We start from the raw sequence: 23056 nt of genomic DNA, 5'->3' as shown, positions 1-23056 counted from the left end.
ACACATTAGCACTTAAATAAAGCCTTGTTAATGTCTCTGGAGTTATTTGCAGCAGTTTTACAATAGTTTTGTAGCGAGCATGAAGGCGCCTCTAACACACATCGAAGCTGCAGTGCTGTATCTAATACCACATGGAATGGCTGATTAATTATTGACTTGGAATGCCTGCAGACAAGTTTACAGCACCAACTACTAAAAGTTTTTTCAATCAATTGTCAATCAAGGCTGATTCTAGACTGAAGTTTGTGGTTGAAGATTCTCAACTTTCATGCAAGCTAGTTGATTATGATAACTAACTCCAAAAACCCTGTAGTCAGTAATACATATACTTCTGATAATCTAAAATCACATAAACACTTCTAGAAAGCTTGATTTTTTTTTTTTTTTTTTTGAGTATGGACAAAAAGTTATTCACTGTTCAAAAAAAAAAAGTCTGCCAAACCCAAAATGGATAAACCCCCTTTTATTTTATAAACTATTTTCTCAATGATCTCCAAATGTTTTAGAAGAATTGCATAAAACTAAGACATATCAGAACTCTAGATTGTAGCAGTTTAAACATACATGACTATCTTCACACATAAAGCTACAAATGGAAGCTAAAAGCTAGAAGAGATAGGGATAGAAGATTTAGTACCTATAATTTGGAGTGGGGAAACACAGAAAGCTGTTTTGGGAAACAAAAGCCTTAGAAAAGTCAGTCTCAACATCTTTTCTGAGGCAGAACCACCACAGTAAGGAGTGTTACTGAATTCAGAATCTAGAGACTAAGTTTTAATGAGTGAGTAAAGTTTTTGTATAAGCATTTAATGAGAACCTAAAACAAAGGAGAGTCACTCCACCTGGAATGTGTGAGCTTTTCCTGCATGGGGGTCAGGTTATGAAACACAGCATTCTACCTGTAGCAGCCACAGAACTCAAAGTTACAGAGGCCAAAGGGAGGAGCGATAATTAAGATTGTGAAGATGAGATAGAAGAGTATTTCAGGAAAGTCAAAGCTGAGTCAAGGTTATATGAGTAATGTTAAAGAAGTGGCAAAAGGCAGATCAACAGATATGGAACGTGGGCAGAGAAGGAAGTTGGAAGCAAATGAAAGATTTGTGTCAAGAAAAAAAAAAAACCTGAAGAATAGTTGCGAAGAATGTTCTACGTGCCAAAAACAAAATCTGAAGTAGTTCAGAACTAATTATAATATTTTTCTATTCAATAATTAAGCCCTTTTAAAAAATGAAAAACAACCTGCATAGACATGCAATGGCTGTGAGATTCCTGAGAAACATTGTGATTCATGTCAAAAACACGAGCATGTTAAAGAGTGGCAGGTCAAGCTGCCCTAATTTTTTTAATTTTAATTTTTTTTAAATTAAACAACTCCAAACACATACCCCACTTTTAAAGTAAGACACAACTGTACTTGCTACAACAAATTTGCTTCAGCTTACTAGATAAAATATCTATGTTTTTAGTGCTCAAGGCTTAGGATTTACCTCACTGTTGATGTTGCCAATAAATCTTTAGATATTCTCCCAAAAATCAAGTGCTGAAAATGCAAACAAAGCCCATGTAGAAATTCTTATTTTCTTTTTTGAAACTGCATAAACAGGCTAGACACTCAACTTCTGTTACTCAAAGCCAGATTATGACTTTTGATAAATTTACTGTGCAACAAAATGCCTTTGAGAAAATCCCTGGCTTTCAGAACACAGCATCAGAGCACTTTATACTTCCTGTTACTCTGTCCCATGTTTCATATAGTCTATGCTCATCAGCTGAACTTCTTCTCTATAAGCTGCAACATCAATTTTGAGAATAGTTACAAACTTAGGACCAGGATTAAAGTTTATGGAAGCTTTATTGTAGGCAATAATAATTTTGATACAGATTTAATGGCTGCAATGTTCCTACTCTTAAAAATCCCAAAGCTATCAATACATTTCACAGCTTGAAATCTAACATTACTAAGATGAAAAGAGACACTCACACCTTCAATTCTGAACAAAATTTTTTCTAAGACTAAAGTGCTTCTTGCACACTGAAGCCTAAACTAGACATACACTGTAGGAGAACTGTACCCAAAAGGCTGCTTTGTTCCACAAGCTCAGCATATGGGTACCAGTCAGAAAAACCCAATACCATACTGTCATTATTACTGCACTGACATTTTAGTCACTTGCATTTTAATAAAATCACTCTCAGAAACAATGTAAAGCACTTGGAAATTAATGAAATAGCTATCCAGTTTTAATGATAGTAAATAGGACAATTTTATCTCACCCTATTAAGGAGTAAATATCAAAGGACTATGCACTTTCTGCAGAATAAAAACATGCAGGTGAGCAGATACTACAGAGCACCTAATGCAGAGTAAATCCACACCCTAGACTACCTTGCTGTAACTTGTTCATGTAGCCATACCCTCTGCACTAGTTTAAGGTTTTCAACAACATTAAAACTACAAAAATACTAAAACAGGGTTCCACATCATGTGCACTAAGAAGAACAGCTGTATAGTTAAAAATGTTGCTGCTTTTAACAGCCCATGCTGTCTTGCTGGAAACAATCACCCAAGCAGCAGATGGCTAGAGTGGATGACCTCTTCTGCTGTAGTACTCCAGTCCACTTTTAGCACCTCAAAGGCAGCACTGGGACCATGGGCTGGGTCAGACACAGTGGAGAAGCACCCTCTCAGCACTGGGCAGGGACACTGCTGCCTCGCACCAGTACAGCTGGACTGGGCACAGACCCCTTCCAGAACAGCCAATAGGCACTTTTCAGACCACTCAGAAGAGACACAGGACAAGTTTAATCCAGTTTAGCTAATCTAGTTCAATACTATATACAGACTTTCTTGAGTGTACCCATGTACACTATCCATGAGAGTGAGGAAGAGAGATTAGCATCTAGTATTTTTCCAATGAAGCAAAAAGAAAAGTCCTGAAGTGAGCAGAACCGTGGGGAACAGCACTTCAGTAAGCTACAAGTTATAAAGGAATATAAGGACGAGTGCAAAGGAATAGGAACACATATCCCTATAGAAAAAGGAAAAAATAAAAACCAAAACTTCACACTGCAGAAGGAAAAAAAGATCTTGAGATAAACAAGAAAACAGCTTGATCTAACATTTTTTCAAACATATCAAACCACTTGCAATATACACTCAGGCACTCTTCTGGTAGATAGAAAAGATTACTTTTAGGTCCCCTAAAAGGTTTACTGTTACTGCAAGCTCCTCCCATTGGTGCCAGCTTCTGTAGTGCAAAGAAGAGCAGCTCCCCACCAGAGCAAGGAGATGTGCACAGAGAAACAAACTTCAATTAAATCGGGCATCCTAGAAAAGAGCAGCAGCCAGCTAGCAACAGCATATACATTTGCTGACAGCAAAATTACTAAGAAGCTACTGAAAGCATATTATATTATCCAGCTATAACCAGAATTTCAAGCACATGCCTCACCCAAAACCTAAATGGGTCTGCAATTCTACTTGGTTTAGCTATCAAGAATTCAAATTAATATTTACTTAATAAACAGTTTTAGGGGTGAAACTGGGATTCACACTCAATGTCTCGAAACAAACCAAACTTAAAACATCTTATTAAAGAAATTGTATTTCATCTGAGCTGGCAAATAGCTAATCATTAACTCACAGTTAAACAGCCAAAAAACCAGTTTCCATAGCATTAGAAGTCAGCATCAGTTCATTAAAATGTAACCTACTGGAGTTTGCATTTATTTAATAATTCTAACAGTCATCATCCACAACTGTTACATCAAAAGTAACTACGTAAAAGACAAATCAAAGTAAAAATGTACAAGTGCTTTTCATGGATTAGAGAAGAATGCAGAACAGAAGACACACTTCTGAAAAATGTTCTCTTTGCCAACAACTACAGTGAAAGATAAAATGGCGTGAGTAGCTGAAATCCCCCATTCCAAAAGGATTTTCAGGAATGGAAAATATTGGCTATGGAATTTTATTTTTCATTAGTTACGTTTGAGAACACCAGCTACACAGAACATTACCATGCTAAATTTTGGGATTTTGGCTCAATATTTAAACAACAAAGCAAGCAGGCATAAAATCCTACTACAACCTGACTTCATTTTTATTACTATTTTTTTTGGTTAGGTAAAATACTTCAACCAAAAAAAACCCACAAAAACCATCCCCAACACACCAGAATTGGTTAAGAAGAAATAAACTGATAGAAAAATAAGCTCAACCTATGTTCAAAGATTATTACAGCAGTAGGAGTTCAAACATCACAGATGGAGGGTGGGGGTAGAAGGTAGGGGTTGCAGGAAAATGTAAATAAGTCCAATACAAAGAACATTTTTCAGATGCCACCAGCTACCTTACACTGAATAAAAGAATTTCCACACAGTTTTCAACTACTTTACATAGTAGCACAGAAAGTTACTGAACTGCTTGGGAAGTGCTTCTACAAGCCACTCAGAGGAAACCAGAAGGTGAACTGTGCTCTAACACCACTGAGGTGCTGAACAAAGTAGAATAGGGTCTGTCAAAACAACTGCCATGTTCACATGGGCTTTAGCTTCCAGAGGTAAGGAAAACAACAGAGATCAGGAGTTTAAAAAATTCTGTTAGTACTGAGGTTGGGTATTCAGAAAATTGTGTGTGTGTGACTACTTGCACTATGAGAAGCCTTTTTTGTCTTGAAATCTTTGCTGCTTCACTGTTAAAATAGGTGACAGAATAATGTAAGTATTTTACCAGTGGTCCAGATATCTTGAAGGAACTGTTCCTGTATTAAATAAAATGCCTTGAAATTTTAATTCCAAGATGGTTTTATGTGAAATTCAGAAACCTCCCTAAAGTTGAATCTGAAGACCTAATGCCTAGTTTCTGAGAGGATCACTTCACACAGCAGGGTCACTTGACAGACTATGCAAAGAATTTCCTTTGTTTTAGGTGACATAACTGCGGTATTTGGTCTTAAGAGCTACCATAAGGCCAGTGATTTCTGAAGCCTTTCCAGAAAGCATGGAGGTTGGAGAAGACAGAGGCCCTGAGAGAAGCCATCTGGGAAACACCAGCTGATCAGTCATTTTCTGCAGACAAGCCAGTTTCTTTGACAAAGTTCACACATAGTAAAATAAGAAATAAACTAACATCCTTTGCTAGTCACTGCAGCTTCCTGGATCACTAATCAAAGATGCTTAATTTAAATGCAAGACAATCTGCAATGTTACTGCAACTGCTTAGTAGAGTAGCAGTAACTACAACATATTTGCAAATGAAGAGAAATGCACATGAGAAAGCACAAGATTGCAAGCAACATGGAGAAAAAATTGTCTTTTTTTTCTTTTATTTCTTGATTACAAGTTGTTACATTAGTTGTATTCACTGATTGCAACATACTTTTCTTAAGCTTCACTATTTTCTGTTACTATAAAACAACATAATGCCAATCTCTGTAGCCTTCAGAAGAGGTAATGAGTCCTAACAGAAATAATTCCATAAATGCACTTGTAGTCAATCCCATTATCCCAAGGGTACTTTCTCCAACAGAAAAAAAAGAAAAAAAAAAAGTAGTAATACTTTTACAAAAGAAAAACTTCTAAAATCAGCTTCTGACATTTGCATTTTTATTTAGAAGGCAAAATTCAGTTTGCTCACTCGAAACAGTCTGCTGCAACAGTAAGCTTAAATACATCACGTATTTACTAGAAACTTCCTTACGGCAGATGGTAAGCTAAACTGGGGCTATTAGAAAAGATGACATTTTCAATCTATTTATTCTGCATCAGGGAAAAAAAAAACCCAAATAAATTCTAATACTATTTTAATACTTTCACTTCCTTGTCACCCTTTTTCCATCTCAGGAAAAGAGATAAGTTCACAGGCCATATGTCATCTGTTGACTTTAGCAGCAAAACGCAGCCAAAAGAACATTAAATCAGTCCCTTTGTTTCTTCTGACTCATCTGAATTTATATCCAGTCAGAGTTTTATGAGCATAAGCTTGTTTCAGAACCTGAGGTAAAGCATTTCTCTTCAACTGTAATTATTTTTATTAGTAAAAATTAATCTACAAACATCTTAATACTCTTGCCACAAACCAAATGTATGCATTAGTCAGCCATGGAAAAATTGCTGTTTCCATGTACACAAGAGAGGCAACAATCTGCACATCTTCACATACCTTTTAAATCATGTAAAGATTAGTTTTTACAACTGAAGGACAAAAGCAAAGTTCCAAGTAATGAGAAATGTGCCATTTTTAAGAGATGCCCTCAATATATGCTTAAGATTAAAAAAAAAAAAAGATAAAAAGATAAAAGTATATGCTGAAAAAACTCAGTTTGTTAATCAGCATGTAAATTTTCTATCTAGAAGCATGTACAGATACATGTATGGGCACCTACATACTGCTCTTCCTCACTAGTAAATGAAAAAAAATTATCTTCTCTCTAACCAGATATAAAAGAAGAAAAATGAGTTGACCTTTCAGTTAGTAAATTCAAGTCACTTTCTAAAGTCATCAGTGGAGTCTTATTTCTTGAAACATGAAGGTTTAGCCTGTATTTTCTTTCTTTTGGGAGATCTGCAAGCTGAGTGTGATCATTCATATGGTTCTCTGACACTGTGGAAAGTGTCCTCCATCTCAAAGAGATCATGCAGATGGAAAAATAAATGATTAGGAGTCCTGAACCCATACACAGCTCGGGAAGAATACGAGTCAAGAGTGCATGTCCGGACATATTCCTGCACCCTTCCCATGCACGCACACACATGATGACACAGAATGGTGGGGATTATAATTACAGTGGGTTTTAAAAGTTTACACAAACTGGTAGACAGGTTGACTTGGTATTTATTTATAGGAGTCATGTGCATGCTCAAATGGGTGCAACAGGGCTAAGAAGCTTTTCAAGTCAGTACAAAATTACTGGCAGAAGGCAGGACCCAACAGTTCTACATTCCTACACAGCAGCTGCCTGTCAAGAGAGGGATGCATGAACCTGGACCTAAATTTACTTTTGATATCAGCACATAAAAATCCCATTTTAGAATTGCTAGTAAACGGGGAGTTTCCCACACTCATCTATTTACAATTTATTTTTCAAACCCACAGTTTGCTTGCATAGCAAAATGCAAGTGAGAAATTTAAAAGCCACTTCAGTGCTGCTGCTTTTTGCTTAACTTTTCTAATAATTTACTGGAAAATCTTGGGAGGGCACAGGGAGGAAGTGGGGGAAGTATTTAAGTGATGTGAACTAGTAATAATAAGCATTTGTTTATCAAAGGCTTTGAAATGAAGGCATAAAAGCAAAAATGGAATATCTATATAACATAATTTTAAGTCTTCTGGTGCCTTCAAACTACATGCAATTATTTTTATTTTTTGAAGAAGAGCATCAAACAGCAAAAGTCACCTATATAAGCCATACCACACTAAATCAATTTCATAGCACATTAAGCAGTGAGCTACGAAATAGACCCATAAATAGGTAACAGATTGGGAAACAGAGGCAAAGACAGGTTAAGTGAGTTGTGTAATGTGGGAGCAAAGTTTTAGAGCAGAGTCCAGGTATAGGTCCCTGGTCAGAGACTCCATACATGCTGGCTAGAAAAGGATTAACAAGAGAAAATGACTAGGGGTTTTTCCTAAACCAAAAGTCAATCGACTAAAAACCTGAAAACTGTTGGAGCTTTACTGAATTTAATATAACTGAATTACTAAAAATTTACAAAAATGTTGCTATTCTGTAGAAACATTGTGATGGGTCATTTAAAATACTTATTTTGAATGAACAAAAATATTTTTTAAAAACCCCCATAAATTATCAGAGTTAGAGGATGAAAACCTATTTAGTTCAATCATTTCTGAATAGGCTGTGCTTGTATGGAGACAAAAGTTGCAGATTCCCACAGAAAATTATCTGTTTGACACTTTCAGTGTGGGCTTTCCCTTTCTGCTTTACTTCTGACAGAACAAAACTCAGGATCCAGATGGCTGCAGTTTCCAGAAAACCCTGAGAGACAGCAATACTGCATTGTCCACTCTGGAGAGTTCCACAAGAGATGCAGAGCAGGACCACTGGAGAAGACAGTGTGTCCTGAGTGCAACCACAGCCAGCTGGAGCCAGATACCACACTGGCATCTCTTGGCTCTGCTCAAAATTCACCCTTGGAAAGATACCCTTGGCTTCCTGTTCCTACACCAGCTGGGTATCCAGAGGACTTGTTAAGATGCCTGAATCTGAGAGCTCACACATCTGATCAGCCTAAAGGCTGCGTATAGACGTTTACTGTACAGACAGATATGTGGAGAGTCAAAATTATGTCAGCCTCAATTGTCTGCTATGCCCGTTCACCAAAAATGCCCAGATTAGCTCTCCATAAATTTTGAAGGTGGGAGAAGCACACTGACCCTCCCTAATCCACTCCATAAAGAAACAGAAACTGCTCAGCTTAAGCACACAATGAAAATAACTTTTCCCAATACAGATGGCACAGTGAAACAAACTACAGAACACAGATATTATTTTATCCTTCTTTAAGAGACAAGGAGATGGCAATAAAAAAGCTGAATATAGGAAACCAGTAGCAAAGTCTTTACCACAATTGAATTCCTCCTCCCTCTCCTTAGTGAATTAGTGAATTATAGTGAAAAGGTTAATTTGGAGAGAACAGGTTGCACTGAGAAAACCCCACATGGACATAGATGTGCCCAGATTAATGTTTATATAATAAAAACACTTAAACAACTTTGTTCATTTTACAAAGTTACTTTATATGACCATCACAAGCAAGTTTTTTACTTCAGAATCCTTAGAGCAACCATTTAACTCCCTGGGGAGAAGAAGAAGAAATGTGCATTTCTCTGATGAGTTTGATTTCCAACATTCATTTTTCAACCAGTCGTTTTAATATTAAGCAGTATTCTAAAGAAATGCCCAAGGTACATAAATGGAATCTTAAATTAATTACTCCATATGGATTCTGTGCACTTCAAACATCCCATAGAAAAAAACCTCCCTTCAGGAAAATACATTCTGTTACAAATAGAAATTGCTTTTATCAGGTCATAAAGGATATGGTCTCTACCTGCTTTTGACCTTAAGCAACTAATCTATAGAAGGATTGTTAGAACAAGAAAGTGCTCAAATCCTTTCAGTTGCTAACACGAACAGACATTGCAAACACTACATGGAAGATCTCAATTTTTTGACATCTGGGCAAACTAAGACCTTTGCTGAACATTCCAGTATAATCTAAAAATTTCCCCTCTAGGAGAGGAGGGGACAGGGACAAAGACCTCAGAACACTCTGAAATAGTGTACTTCAAGCACTGGCTCTTACCTCAAGGTATGGAGCACTGGTTAGATCCCATTCAAGCAGACAGCCCACACTGTATACACAGTAGTTTAAAAAGCTAAAAACTTAGTACTCATAGGTTTTTTCTCCAATATCTATCTCTATTAACCTCTTGCTCATAATTAAACACTCCAGCAGCTAGCAAAGGCAGCAAATCCTCCCTCCTCTTATGCACAGCTTTCAGGAATGTTGCTATGCTGAAAAGGTAAAATTATCATTGCCCAATGCCATGCAATTCAAAAGCAAAATCCCACTCAAAAGGGGCTTAAGTCAATTCCAAGGTGTACTAACTGACACAATGCTATTCAAAGAAATCAGTAACCCAGTGCTTCTGTCCCATAGTCTATACTTGTTTGAATCTTGCCTTAAATGCTGAATGGTTTTTAACTGAGAGAAATTAAGAGCTTAGCTAAAAAAAAAAACACACCTAGAAAGTAATTCAGCACCTTACAGCTACTCTCACATTACAAAAGCCAGACTCAAAGTAACCCAAATACTAGAAAAAAATTTAAAGATACACAACACTAAATTAGTTTCCCATTTCTAGAAGCATGAGTACAAGTCTGTTTGGTGTTTGCCTCAATTTGAGCACTTTCCTTAAGCTGAACTGGTGTTGGGAGTCTCAAACTGCTGTAAATCTTGCATTACAAAGTTATACCAATTTAATCTTTTAAGAACACTTGCACTCCCTCCTAAGAATCAAAACAGTGCATTTTAACAATAAAATAACCAGATCTAATGACAGGGGATGTTGAATGGCCTCTGTTGAGCTCTCTGCCACCACCTCCTGCCTCATGCTGCCTCTGCACCAGCTCCTGCACACCCAGCTAAGCCCCAGTGAGGTCCCTCTGGGACCTAACCCTGCAGAAAACAAGCTCTGCAGGTGAAAAGCTTTCTGTGACACTTTGTGTGGGTTTAACTCTCTGAATGAGCTCACCAGGAGCAGGTGAGTGTCCCCTGCCAGGCCATTAGCAGGGGTGTCACTGCCAGGCAGTGAAGAGGGGAAGGAAACTGTGTCCTTGTGTTAACAGCCATCCCTGAGCTCAGCCCAAGGAAAGGACATGGAATTCAACTTGGCAAGCTCACATTGTTCACCACTTTTATCACCCTGCCATGCACTTGCTGGCTACAGCTGATCTTAAAAATTATTTAAATAAAAATATCTTAGTAATTCTAAGGTTTTTAAGCAACGAATTTGGTATTCCAGCTACTTTAAAAATGTCTTTGATTTAAGGCAGTAGTAAATTAAGATTTAAACAATGTTCTTCAAATACCTCTAAGCAAATACTTAACCTCCCAGGTTTCTGCTTTTTTCACAACAACATTTGTTAAATAAATTACAGAGGTCATTTCCATGGCTCAGGAGAATTTGACTAATATTAGGATAAATATTCTTGGAGAATCTAATTTTATTGAGCAATGAAATAAACATAACATGACTTTTATGGATGTCACCATTTTTGGTCTACATCCAAATACAGGTTAAAAATAGTAAGAACAGAGTTATATTAAACCAAGAAAGTACAAGGTGTTTTGATGCAAAACTTGGGTTTATGTAAAATAGAAAAATACTTTTTCCAGCAGCTGTAAATTCAAACAGCTAAGATAAAACCACCAGAAAAACTGTTCCACATCTTAAGAAGACACTAAGGAGCTGGTATTTATGTATTATGCAAGAAACTGATGCCAGTGAAATTGTGCCTGAGTATCATTCTTAGTAGCAAAAAGTCACAAGCATGAGCATACAAATAAAAATTACAGATAAATTAAAAAATCGTGGTTAATCCAGGATTAAATTGGTTGCGAGTTATATTAACCTCTAATCTCAAGTGCAGACACAAGGACACATCCAGAAAAACTTTTTTTCTTACCATGGTCAAGATATAATTATTTGACATACCTGAATTCTTCAGAAATCCAGAAAAAACTTTAAAAGGCAAAGGATTCTGATTATACTTTTAAATCATTAGTGTATCTAAGCAATTTCTGAAATGGTTTCCTTTGTCTTACTGAGGCATCCCAGAATCCATCAGTTTACATTTATTTGCAGACCAAGAACACACTAAGACTTCACAAATTACTATTCCTCTCCCTTCTCAATTATGCCAACATCATTCAAGCACTATCATTTCAGAACCAAAAAATACAGTCCTTTTCACAACAGCAACCGTCATCTCCCAACATTCCAGAAGAAAAGACAGAGACATTAGGCAACAGCTTTGCTGCAAGTCATCAGCAACAGGTAAGAACTGCAAAGTAGCAGCACTAGTCACACAAACACCTGGTGCTGGAGGCTGAAAATAACAACACCAGCAGGAAAATTCTCAAGGCTATTTGTTGTTATTATCTTAGATACCATCTTGTATTTCCTATCAAAATAACGAGTTCATGTATGGCATTTAAGTGTATATGTAATTAAGAGTTCCATGAAGAGGTGTGTCTCCCTTAGAGCTGGATATAGACTTTCCAGGTGTTATTTCTCAAGCTGGAGCTAATCACAGCTGAGCACTCTGACAAAGCGCCTGACTCTTTAGGAAAGTAGGAATTGTAACATGAAAATCAGAGTTGTACATGCTTCCTGTTTTTTGGTCATGGCTACTATTCCAAAGGCAAAAGCACACCCCCTGCCCCTCCCCAAATATACTAACATCTGGAATTTAACAGAAAAACTGATGATAAACAACCAAGGAACAGATTAAAAAAAAAAGATCCATAATGAAAATGGAAACCCGCTCTGGCCACTGTTGTTAGGTATTACAAAAAAATTAAATAAAATTCAGTTCAGAAAATGTTTGCGACTTGTATTCCAGGCCTGCCTTACTTTATAACTATTATTCTTTAAAAAATTTGGTCTACAACTAAAAATTAATCAAAGTCCCTACTTACTATCAAAAACTCAAGAACAATTAGTGACTGTAAGTTTCTAGACAGGCAGCCCTATTTTGACATGCTGGGGCAATTATGAAAAACCAAAAATAACCAAAATAAAAGCAGTGACTTTCTACACAGATTACCATACCTAAGAGCATTGTTTGGCATATTAACCATCACACTGCTTCATGCCAAACATTCTAGTTAGAATGCAAGTGGAAGCACACCCGTATTAGTATTCTTTTCATAAACCACAGTAGCACTCCACGTAATTATGAGGAGCGATGGAAAACTTTGAGGGGAAAAGGGGAACTAAGACAAGGCAACTGGCTGCCCTTGTAATCTGTAATCAACTTCAAGAGCTACTTCAGGTCATGAGAAATTTCAAGATGATAACTCTTTTATAGTTCTCTTCCCACGGTCAGAAAAAATACCACATGGAAAAGAACTACTCCATGAAAAAACTACTCTTTCACTAGCTTTTATGCTAAGTTGCACGTAAGCCAAACAATGTAAAAGGGTATCAATCACTCTCCTATTTAGATGCCTTTTCAAAGTCATGTGAAAGGTTGTAAGAATGTTCACCCAACATGTATCAGCTGTCTCACGTACTGTTTTTGGGTATTGATATCTGCAATCCCTTGACCGGATCTGGCATCATTGTCTGAGCTCAGATGACTCAGATAAAAACAATGTGAAAGCATAGTTTGTTTTCATGTTTAAAGTCACAACTGGGCTCCAGCAACAATAACAGGAAGAGCTGTAGGGATCGATACGCAAGATTACTAACAGGGGCCTTTCTTGTCCTAGCCAACAACACGCACGTGGAACGCTCCTGGGCAGGTAGCACATGCCACACTTACCAGATCCCTGTGAAGCACCCAGTTTGCATGGAGGTAATGGATTCCATCGAGGATCTGGTAGAGAAGGGATTTAACCATAGATCTTGGCAGCTGCATGGGCTTTTTATTTGCTTTTGAGGCACGGTGAAACTTGATAATATGCTAGAAATAAAACAAGTAGAAACATGAAGAAAGTTAGGTATTAGATGGGTGAGAAGGCTGGGCGTTTTGGGATATTTTAACTATTAACACTAAATAATGGAATGAAATACAAAGTTTGTTCAACTTTGGAATTAAAGTAATAGTGATGCACTCACAATTCTCTTAAAATTGTTTTTATTCTCTGAGTTGCTTCAAAGAACAGCTGTGAAGTTTTTGTGAATATCTAAATACTGGCTACTTACCTCCAGTAAAGGGTCTTAGACATTCTCCTTCCTCCCTATATGGCATCCTCTTACCCTTGGCAGCTAGACTAGAACCTTTCAAACCAGGAGTATCTACCAGTAGGAGGGCCACACTCTATGCCTTTATAGAGACTTTCCCTCCTCCTCTTCAAGAACACCCAGGCTAGCATACTTGCAACTACTATTCCTCCCCAAATCAGGATCCCAATAGGCAGATTAAATCAATATTTTTATAAATATTTGAAGATGGGGAAGGTATAACTCCAAAAACCCCACACCACAGCATTTGGGTGAGATCATGTTCAAGCATGTAAAAATGGTTGTCTTCTTGCTCCCAATTTATGGCTGCATACTTCACTGATGATGACAAGCTGGTGGCTCTTGGATTACAGAAGTGAGTCTGCCCACTAGAGGACAAACACCCCTTGGAAACAGAGAATTCAGTAAAAGACCTCAGTATTAGTTGAAGGAATGGAAAAAAAAAAATTGAAAGATTGCTGAGAGACATTAAATAGTCATAAACTAATTAATACTAAGATGAATGCGGAGATGATGGGCTAGGTCTTGTTTTGCTACACAGTACAAGAAATAAACTATAGTCAGGCCATTCTACCTTTTCAATCCTCAGAAAGGTGGGGCTATGCAGGGCACAAATCCAATCTTAATATGTGGTCATTCAGCAAATGACTAAAGATGTTCATTCAGATGGGGAAAAAAAAATCTCCTTTTTGAAGGCAATTCAATGAAGCACCTCAAATAACAAAACAGTTTTCAGTTATGTGTCTTTTGAAAGGTGGAAATGATAAAGGCAGTTTGTTTTTTACTGAAAACAATACAAAATGCTAGAGTAGGACTATTAATTACCCATTTTTTTAAATAGGATTTGTCTAGCTCAAGATCCTCTCCCTTCCCAGGCTAAAGAGGTAGCCAAAGGCTGTGTTTTAATTAGACCACTGCTCCCTCCTCCACCACCCCCACTCCCCACCCAGTTTGTCACTACTGCTCCCAATGACAATGGTAATGAGTTAATGTTTACTCATGGTAAATGCTACCTCTGGCTGTCACCAGTACTGTAGCCACTGTCAAACTGTACTTAGCAAAAGTGTAAACAATACTGTTTAAAGAGAAGCAAGAAAGGCAGAAAACACCAAATGAATCAAAACAGCCTACTTACTCCCTATCAACAACGATCCCACAGAGCCTTCCACTAGTAAATGTACAGTTTTTCTGGCTTTGTACTAAAAAACAGTAGAAATTTACAGGATTGTCAGTTTTTAATATACTCATGAGGATCAATAAATAAGACAAGCTCTTAGTACCTGATCCTTAGTTGTGCAATCACTCTGGAAACTGTACTGAAATGCTTTAAGGGATTATTTCCTTAGAAGTATTTTTCTTGTGATGTTACAAGAAGATCTGGTCTCATAACTTCAACTAGGAGTCCCTAGTACTACACAATGCTCACCAGATAGCAACCTTCATGTGTAATTACAATATGATTTATAAAGCAGTAATTATACCATAAACTCACAAATTAGTATATTTATTAATACAGGAAATAAAAATGAAAAATACAGAGGAACCAACAAGCAAAGGTCATACACAGAGGCCCATAAATCCAGTCCTGCCCTTTTTCAAGTTGCATGTAATCACTAGAAGGGATTTCTAACCCATCTAAAAACCATCTACTACCCACACAAAACATTAGTCCTTAGGCACAGAGAAAATGAAGGAGTCTCATGAGACAGAACAGGACCCAATTAACCACAGATGTGTTGCAGAGAAACAACACATGTGGCTCTGCCTCTGGCTGCTCTGCTACCTCTGGAAGTGGGGAGTGAGACAGCACCAGGCTGATGCCATTGGACTTCTGTCCCTGCCCCTCCCATGTGGCTCCCAGTTAGAAAGGCTAAGGAAACAAGCTCCTTTCTTGAGAGGGTTATTGAATTGCAGAAGCGAATAAAAATGGATAGTTTTGCTCGAAGCAAGCAATATCACCACTAGGTAAAATCCAATTTCCTGCAAAAGCAAATAAAACCCGCTGTTGCCAGCTTACTCTATGGGAGTTTATATCCAAGAGATTGCAACTATCACAGTTTAGAAAACTGAACAAAAGCTAAAAATATACTGCAGGGCCAAGTAGTATAGGGAACTGAAAAGCTAGATTTGCCCCATGACATTGGAATGAATTCACAGTGTTTGTGACCAAGCCCTACACTGAAAAACTCTCTTAAAAAAAAAAATAGTCCATCCAATTTCTTGTAAGCAACTAGCCATATGAAGAAAGAACAATGCACCTAACAAACACTAAACAGCAATTTTAATGGCACTGTCCATCTAAGAAATAGAAGAGCAAACAGGTGCTGCTTCAAGTACAGCACATAACAGCCAGAACCTTAGACCTAATAAAGGCATGGAATAATTTACAGGAAATACAGCCTGCATTTCCCATTTCCCAGAAAACTGACTTAACCATTAGGCTTCAAAACTACACTTCTCTCATACAACAAATCTTTTTGCTGAACAGCACAAAATTAAGACTGTTCTGTGAGTTGAGTATAAATCTGAACTATGACAGGTATGAAGCACATTCTGCTTCTCTCTCTAGGAAGCATGAGGTGCACTTGGACACTGCAGTTTGTAACCTTTAGGTATAACTCAAGTACTTTGCTGAATCTTACCCCTAATGAATAGCCATTAAGGACAAAACACGAGGACTTCCACGATCCAGGCAAGTCAGAGGCACGTTTTTAACAAGACAATAAGCAGAGGGTCAAAAAGCTTCAGTATTCCCCATGTCTTTTTTCACTGCAACTCCTTAACTCACATATCACCTGGCCAAAAAAGCTGGAAAACACCCAGACTCATTCAGCAAAATTAATGAGGAAAGTTATTGTCAGTCCACACTATACTAGTTGCATGCTACAGAACAGAAACCCATCCACAATGTTATGCAGACATAAATTCATTTTAATTAGTTCATTAGAACACTGCAAGCTCTCTTCTGATATATTTAACATCTTTCAAAACAAAATAACATATGTCATAAGAGGTAAATGTAACTCCAAGCAATACTGAAATCTATTCAGCAAAAGGAACCATTTTCCCTTTCTCTGCATCCATATTTCTGATGCCTAAATTTTAAAAACATACTGCCACTGACTGGATCCCAAAAATGGTGTGAGCCAATTAGGTATTCACTATTAAATATAATGTGAAAATTTTTCTATTACTTGTACATATTTTGGTTTTAATTTAAACAAGACAGCAACTTTGTACAAGTGATTTTAAATCTTTACTCCAAATTAAATTTATACTTCACTGACCAACATTAAAGTACACATTCAACAAAAGCCTAGGAAAGCAAGGAAGGTATAATTTGCTGCTTGCAATATCTGGGACTATTGGTTTTACTTACTAACTGCTTATTCCCAATTTTCAGCTTTAAAAAATTTAACAAAATTGCAAGGAAAACTGGATGAACCACATTATTTCAGTAAGATGATTTTAGCTCTTGCAAAAGTGAGATCACATAAATGATAAAAAATGAAGAGGAGAAACAGAGCTAGACATTTGGAAATAAAATTAAACAATATTCAATCTAGGAGTTTGACTGCCTTCTTCTATGTTACCTAGTACACTGAAATGGCTTTGAAAGCTGGCTGGTGAAGAACTATGGGCATTTACTAAATTCTCCACCACAAACAAGGCAAACATCATGCATAACAACAAAGAGCAAATTCAAATCCCAAGGATTTACCCAGCAGTTAAGTGAGCATGCAATAACATCCTAATTTTAGTCTGCTTCCAAGCCTGTCTGTGTTTGTGTCATCCCATTCCCAATTCCAAGAACTGCTGTTCAGTGTGACAGAGGTTAAAACAAGCAAACAAACAAGCTAGACCTAGAAACTTTTCACAAAAGTAGGAAGCATGTCTGACTAAATGAAGTTACAGTGAGCTCCCACCTCAACATACATGAGATAATCCATAGACACAAGCCTCTAGAAAACCTGATTGCTTGAGTTCTACTGCTCAAGGCAAGGCTTTGCTGAACATTACATGCATCTCCTTCAAACTGAAATGCAGTCATGCCAACGCAGATGCCTCTCCCTGCTAAAGCAAACTGCTTGCGCTCCCACGCTTCAGCAAAAACCCTGCATTCTATCCAATCCCTAATCCAGCCTTTGAGAACAAAACAGAATTATATTCATGTGCCAATAAAAAGTAAAGTTACATTTTTAATATTGATGGGAGGGAAGCTTGGATACATGTAAAATCTATACTAAGGCCAAGAGGATTTATTTTATACGGCTTCCAGTCGCATTTTTAACACAAAACCACCTCAAATTACTACATTTACTTGAAATGTAAAGCATTCAAAAAGGGCATGAAAGAACAAATCCAAATCTGAAGGTTGTATAAAAACTAACCATGCACTGTTTCCATGATTTTTAAACAGAGAAAGCAAAGACCCAATGAACCCAAGTAATTTGTCTGCTGTTCCAAAAATAAATCATAGCTTGATGTGCCTGCACGTACAACTCATTTCAGACATCAGAGTTTTAGAAACGAAGAAAATTTTTCAATGTACTTATCACAAGTAAAATAAAATAAAATCAAAACAGAAGTGGACAGAAGTACCTCTAGAGCAACCGCTTTAGTTTCCAATTTTGGAAACATTACAGCAATTAACATAAACTGTCCTTCAAAACAGAAGGGGGAAAAAGCATGCTTGTTCCCTCTAAATGCTGCCAGTGCATGGCCATGATCAGTATCTTCTTTAAAATGTCATTAACCAAACTGCTTAATGAAAGCCCCATCCATTTCACTCGGAAGGAATCAATCAGTCAATCACAAAGACCTGTGCCAGCTCATTTCCTTGTGTCCTGACAAACCTTATACTCTTCTTCCAGCCTATACTGGTACATACGTATACAAGACAGAAGACTGCATGAAAAACCACCTGGCAGAATCACTTGAATTACACCAGAAATGTAGACATGACTTCGAAAATCAAAAGATTAAAAATCACATGATCCACTGAGAAAAGTATTTTTATGTATATAAAGATATTTGTCATCAACTAGCATCTGAATTATATTTATGATTAAGAGCTAAACTGAAGCCTGTTGAAGAAAGAACTATAACTGATTATACCATATTTAACGAATATGTTAAAACTCAGTTGGTAGACATTATTCTTGTGATTAAACAAATGTACAGGTTTATTGTATACATCAGTATGCAACACTCTCCCAATTTCATTTATCATAAAAGATTATTCAAAATGTTGTTAGCTGAAATTAAGTATATTTATTTGCAGACTGAGAGCATCAAGTAGTGCTATGAAATTCACATGTAGGAAGAATAGTTTCTCCTATAGTTTCTCCTTTCCATTATTTGTTTATTATTTTTAGGTACTCATGACTGTGCTAATAATCTCTACCCTATATTTTTTAAAAGCCGAACATATACATAACAAGTAATTCGTATAAAACAAAGCCAGTCTGCCCATACATTTTTATTATTATCAACAATAATTCCAACATTAATTTTACTCCACATTTCTCAGTAGTATTGGTTACCAAGGATTTAGTTGTTAGAGATCACTGGAATATAATAGTAAGAGAGAAACATTCAACCAAACTTAAAAAATTCCCAGATCATGGTTTAACTTGTCTGGGATACTGAATGTATCATCACATTCAATATTACCAAATCATAGTTAATTATTTATGTACTTGCTTATTAAGAACCAGCAGTGGTTTTTATTGCTATAAAGCACATTTAACACATTTTTACTGTGATAAAAATGTCACCCTTTTTCAGAATGAGATCAAACCCATCCAAAAGCTTCTTATTTAAATTACAACATTCATTTCCAGAAAAGGGAATCTTAAATATTTGACTTTATACACACATACTAAGTGAGTCTGGGAATTAACCCTGCACCATAACTAGTAAAAGGTATATAGATAACCTGCCAATACAAAAAGGTTTTTTTTAAAATTATAATTTAAATGTTGGTTAGAATCAAAAATCCTGCTTAAAGTATAGAGACTATGAAATTGAAGTCATCAAATGCGTGTTTATCTGTGGTACTAACAACATCTGCCTTAGCAAATACTTTCAATATTAGAAATCTGCTTTTAAAGGGAACAAAAGAAAAGCTCTAAATATTGTAACCTCTACAGTGGCTAAAAGTAACTGATTGACAAAAAACCTTCACCTCCAGGACATTTGTATCAAACTTTTCCTGAAGTCCATTTTAGTAATCATCACGCATTTAAAGTATTTGATATAAATTTGAATAATGTCTTTAAATGCACGAGCTTTATGCAGGAAGTTCTGGACAGCAGTATACTGTCTAGAAGTATAAGACTAGGGTGATAAAGAATATCCATGAAAGTTCAATTAAAAAAAAGTTACTCTTTCGCTGACAAGACAGCAGGAACTCTGGCATTTAAAACAAATTTTTGACCTTTAAAAATAAAAAGTTAACATCCTACAGCCTGAGAACTTTACCAGCTCTCTTTGGCAGAGACAGATAGCCAAGAAAAATCATAACATTGTGTTTTACACTAAGAATTCTGGTAATCAAAGGAAACTAGTTATAAATCAATTTGTCAAAAGAATACCTATATTCTTAGATATTCTCCATGGTAATTTCATGGTTTTGCACTGTTTTGTATCATGTAACTTGAGAGATAAGAAAAGAAAGTATCTTTGATAGGCTTAGTTATTAAAACTGATGACTATCTTTATAGTTAAGAGCAGCATAATCAGTGTTCACCAATACTTGCCTAAAGCAGTTCAAAGTAGCAAGGCTTCTACATTCCTTGGTAATGGTATCAGCAGAAGTTACAGACCATTATTAAGTATGCATTATCTAAACATAAAATTTCAGATCTGAGCAGTTTTATTCTTGGGAATTTAATGAGAGGTGAAAAAATGTTCTTGCTCACCATGGAAGAACTTTTTAATAAGTTTAATTAGCACCAACCCTTTAGAACAGGGCATTTTTTTTCAGTACTAGAAAATTCACAGAATAGCATTGCATCTCATATAGTTTATTCATCTCTTGCCAAATGTTTCCAGTACAGAAGCTGAAAAATATAATGATTTTAATTAATCTAATGATTGAATGTGATGAGCATTTATTCTCACTGAAGGCAAAACGTGTTAATAAAAGCTGAAAAGCTTTGAACAGAAAGACAGTTTCCATTTCTTATTGATTTCAGTAAGTAACTCGAAGCTACCTGCATTTGAAAACATTAGTCTCTAAAAATCTACATGTCTCTAGTGACAGCACACCTTCCATTCCCAAACTTAAATCTTTATAAACTGATATATCCATGATAAATAGACTTATTTTGTCTTCATATAGTGCTGGCGAAGCACATGGAGCTAAGCAATTTAAAAAAAAAGTGCTAAACCCCTACTAAAATTTCTACCCAAAAGAGCTGAAAGGGCACAAGTTGTAAAGCACAGGAAATGCAAAACACAACACAACACAGACAGAATGACAAGTGGTTGGTATTACTGAAATGCGTTACAAAATAAGTGGATTTTCAGGAGCTTTTTGAAGGAGGATAGTGAAGGATCTTTACGTACGTTAATTGGGAGGCTGTTCCATGTGTAGGAGGCAGCGTGGAAAAAGACACAAAGTTGGGAGTGAGCAAAACAGACAAAAGGGGAATTAAGAGCGATGCTTGGGAAGTGCTGACAGTAAAGGAAATGAGGACCAAGGTTAAGCCAGAACCAAGAGTGCCTTGAACATGGCAGACTTTATGCAAGGGAGGAAAAAATTCCTGGCAAAGGCTTAAGAAGCGAGGAAACATGGGCAATTATACAGGAAAGGAGAAATGACTTGTGTAGCATGTCCCATAGAAAAAAATAAAAAACAAAAGAGAGTTAGGAAGTGGAGACCAGTTTATATCAAGTACCTCATTGTAGCAAACATTTCAGTCTTCAATAACAGAAAATAATTAACTTCACTAAGATTATATCCAATACCCAGCCATATGAGAGGGGTGGCAAGAACATCAAACTGCAGTGATTCTTCTTCTAAAGCTGTTAAATCATGTGAAAAATGACCATGTAGTGTAAAACCACACACCCAAAGTAAAATCAAATGGAAAAGGTTAGGAAAAAAGGTGTTTAAAACACATGGCAATAAATGCAGCAGTAAAATGTGTTTGTTATGACCATTCCATAAAATGAGTAAACTCATTTAAAGCACAAAGTCTGTCATACAGAGATTTAGCTGATGCACTTCTCTTCATCATCACTACCACCAGTTATGTGAAATACAAAAACTCTCAATGTCCACTGAACTTTGATGAACAAAACTTTCAAGATCCAAACCTGCTAGCCCATAAGAGAAATAAATTAAACATCTTTCAAGCTTTTGAAGGGGAACAAATGACCATGATTTTACGTGTTCTGCAACAGAAGTGTCTTTTTGAACGGTCTAAGTTTACTTTCTGTCCAATTAAAATCTTGGGTAATTTACAAGCTCAATAGCAAAGTATGAAGAAATTGAGCAACTCATCACTAACATTTGTAAAAGCAACATCTGTATTACTGAAGCCTTCAAAAGTAATACTGGAATTCATATTACCACTTCCTCTCCTTGCCATTTTCAAGTATTTTCAAAGGAATCATAAACATATCGGTTACACTTTGTGTTTGATATCTTTCAGGTTTAAACGGAAATCTAGGTTCAAGTAACTCACATCTTATCAACAGATGTGGAGCTTGAATATTCTCCAGTCCAAGTCACTATGTCACTGATGTCCACTTCTACAACAGACTAAACCAAATCCTGTCATATTTTGCTAGAAACTTCAAAACAGACATCTAAGTCTCTACTTGTCTTCCATGTAATGAGTGTCCATCAGTAGGCCCAATTAGCTTACTTGTTATTTTATTTCCACTCATACTGTCACAAATTGTCTGTTTAAAATATAGATGACTGAATGTTAAGTTGCTTGCAGTCACTCTCAGTGAGAGGACTCATCAAAGCAGTCACTCTCGTTTTTTTCTTGTGTGTGTATGTGCACAATGTCAGGAAAAAAAGTATTAAATACATTTCCAAACAGTTTTAGAAGATCTCAATTTAGGAATGCTTTCTTTAACACCAATTAAAGCTTGCAGAAGAATCCTTTTCTCTTCAAAACCCAATCTGACTCAAAAAAAAAAAAAATCTATGTAATCTATGTAGTCTTTGGCAGGCTTTAAAGTGTAAAAGTTACAGGATTATCAGTTAGACCCTTAATTACAGAGTAAGAAATTAATGCATCTCTGCCTATATATAAAGGTACATCACACACATCAGTTTGAACAAATTCTTATTGCACAATCTCAAATACTCAGGGAAATCTGTACTTACCCACAAATCATGCTCAGCATAATCAAACAGCAGCCAAACCTTTCTGTCACTGTGAGAAAGGAAAACCTTCTGCAATGCAATCACATTTGGGTGCTTCAACTCTCGTAAAAGCTGCAAAGAAACAGAGAAGCTCTTGTTACTTCTGTGCTTGTTAAGAAAAGTAAGCACAGCAACAAAACCACCAAACAGGTCAAATAGCAAAC

The 23056-nt window shown here is 36.5% G+C and overlaps 1 protein-coding gene across 5 annotated transcripts in view; it reads right to left on the bottom strand.

Moving 5' to 3' along the window:
• The window catches only part of CDK19 (cyclin dependent kinase 19), a 120377-nt gene that overhangs the window by 51334 nt on the left and 45987 nt on the right, over positions 1 to 23056 (bottom strand). For all 5 annotated transcript variants that reach the window (XM_059842291.1, XM_059842295.1, XM_059842294.1 and 2 more), the window contains 2 exons: positions 22854 to 22964; positions 13077 to 13217 (listed from right to left, as the gene is read on the bottom strand). In XM_059842291.1, coding sequence (XP_059698274.1) covers positions 13077 to 13217; positions 22854 to 22964 — 252 coding nt within the window. The remainder of the gene's footprint in view (positions 1 to 13076; positions 13218 to 22853; positions 22965 to 23056) is intronic.

Source organism: Haemorhous mexicanus, chromosome 3 (genome assembly GCF_027477595.1).
Source record: "Haemorhous mexicanus isolate bHaeMex1 chromosome 3, bHaeMex1.pri, whole genome shotgun sequence".
In the NCBI taxonomy this organism is placed as follows: Eukaryota; Metazoa; Chordata; class Aves; order Passeriformes; family Fringillidae; genus Haemorhous; species Haemorhous mexicanus.
This window is presented reverse-complemented; position numbering and strand designations above follow the sequence as displayed.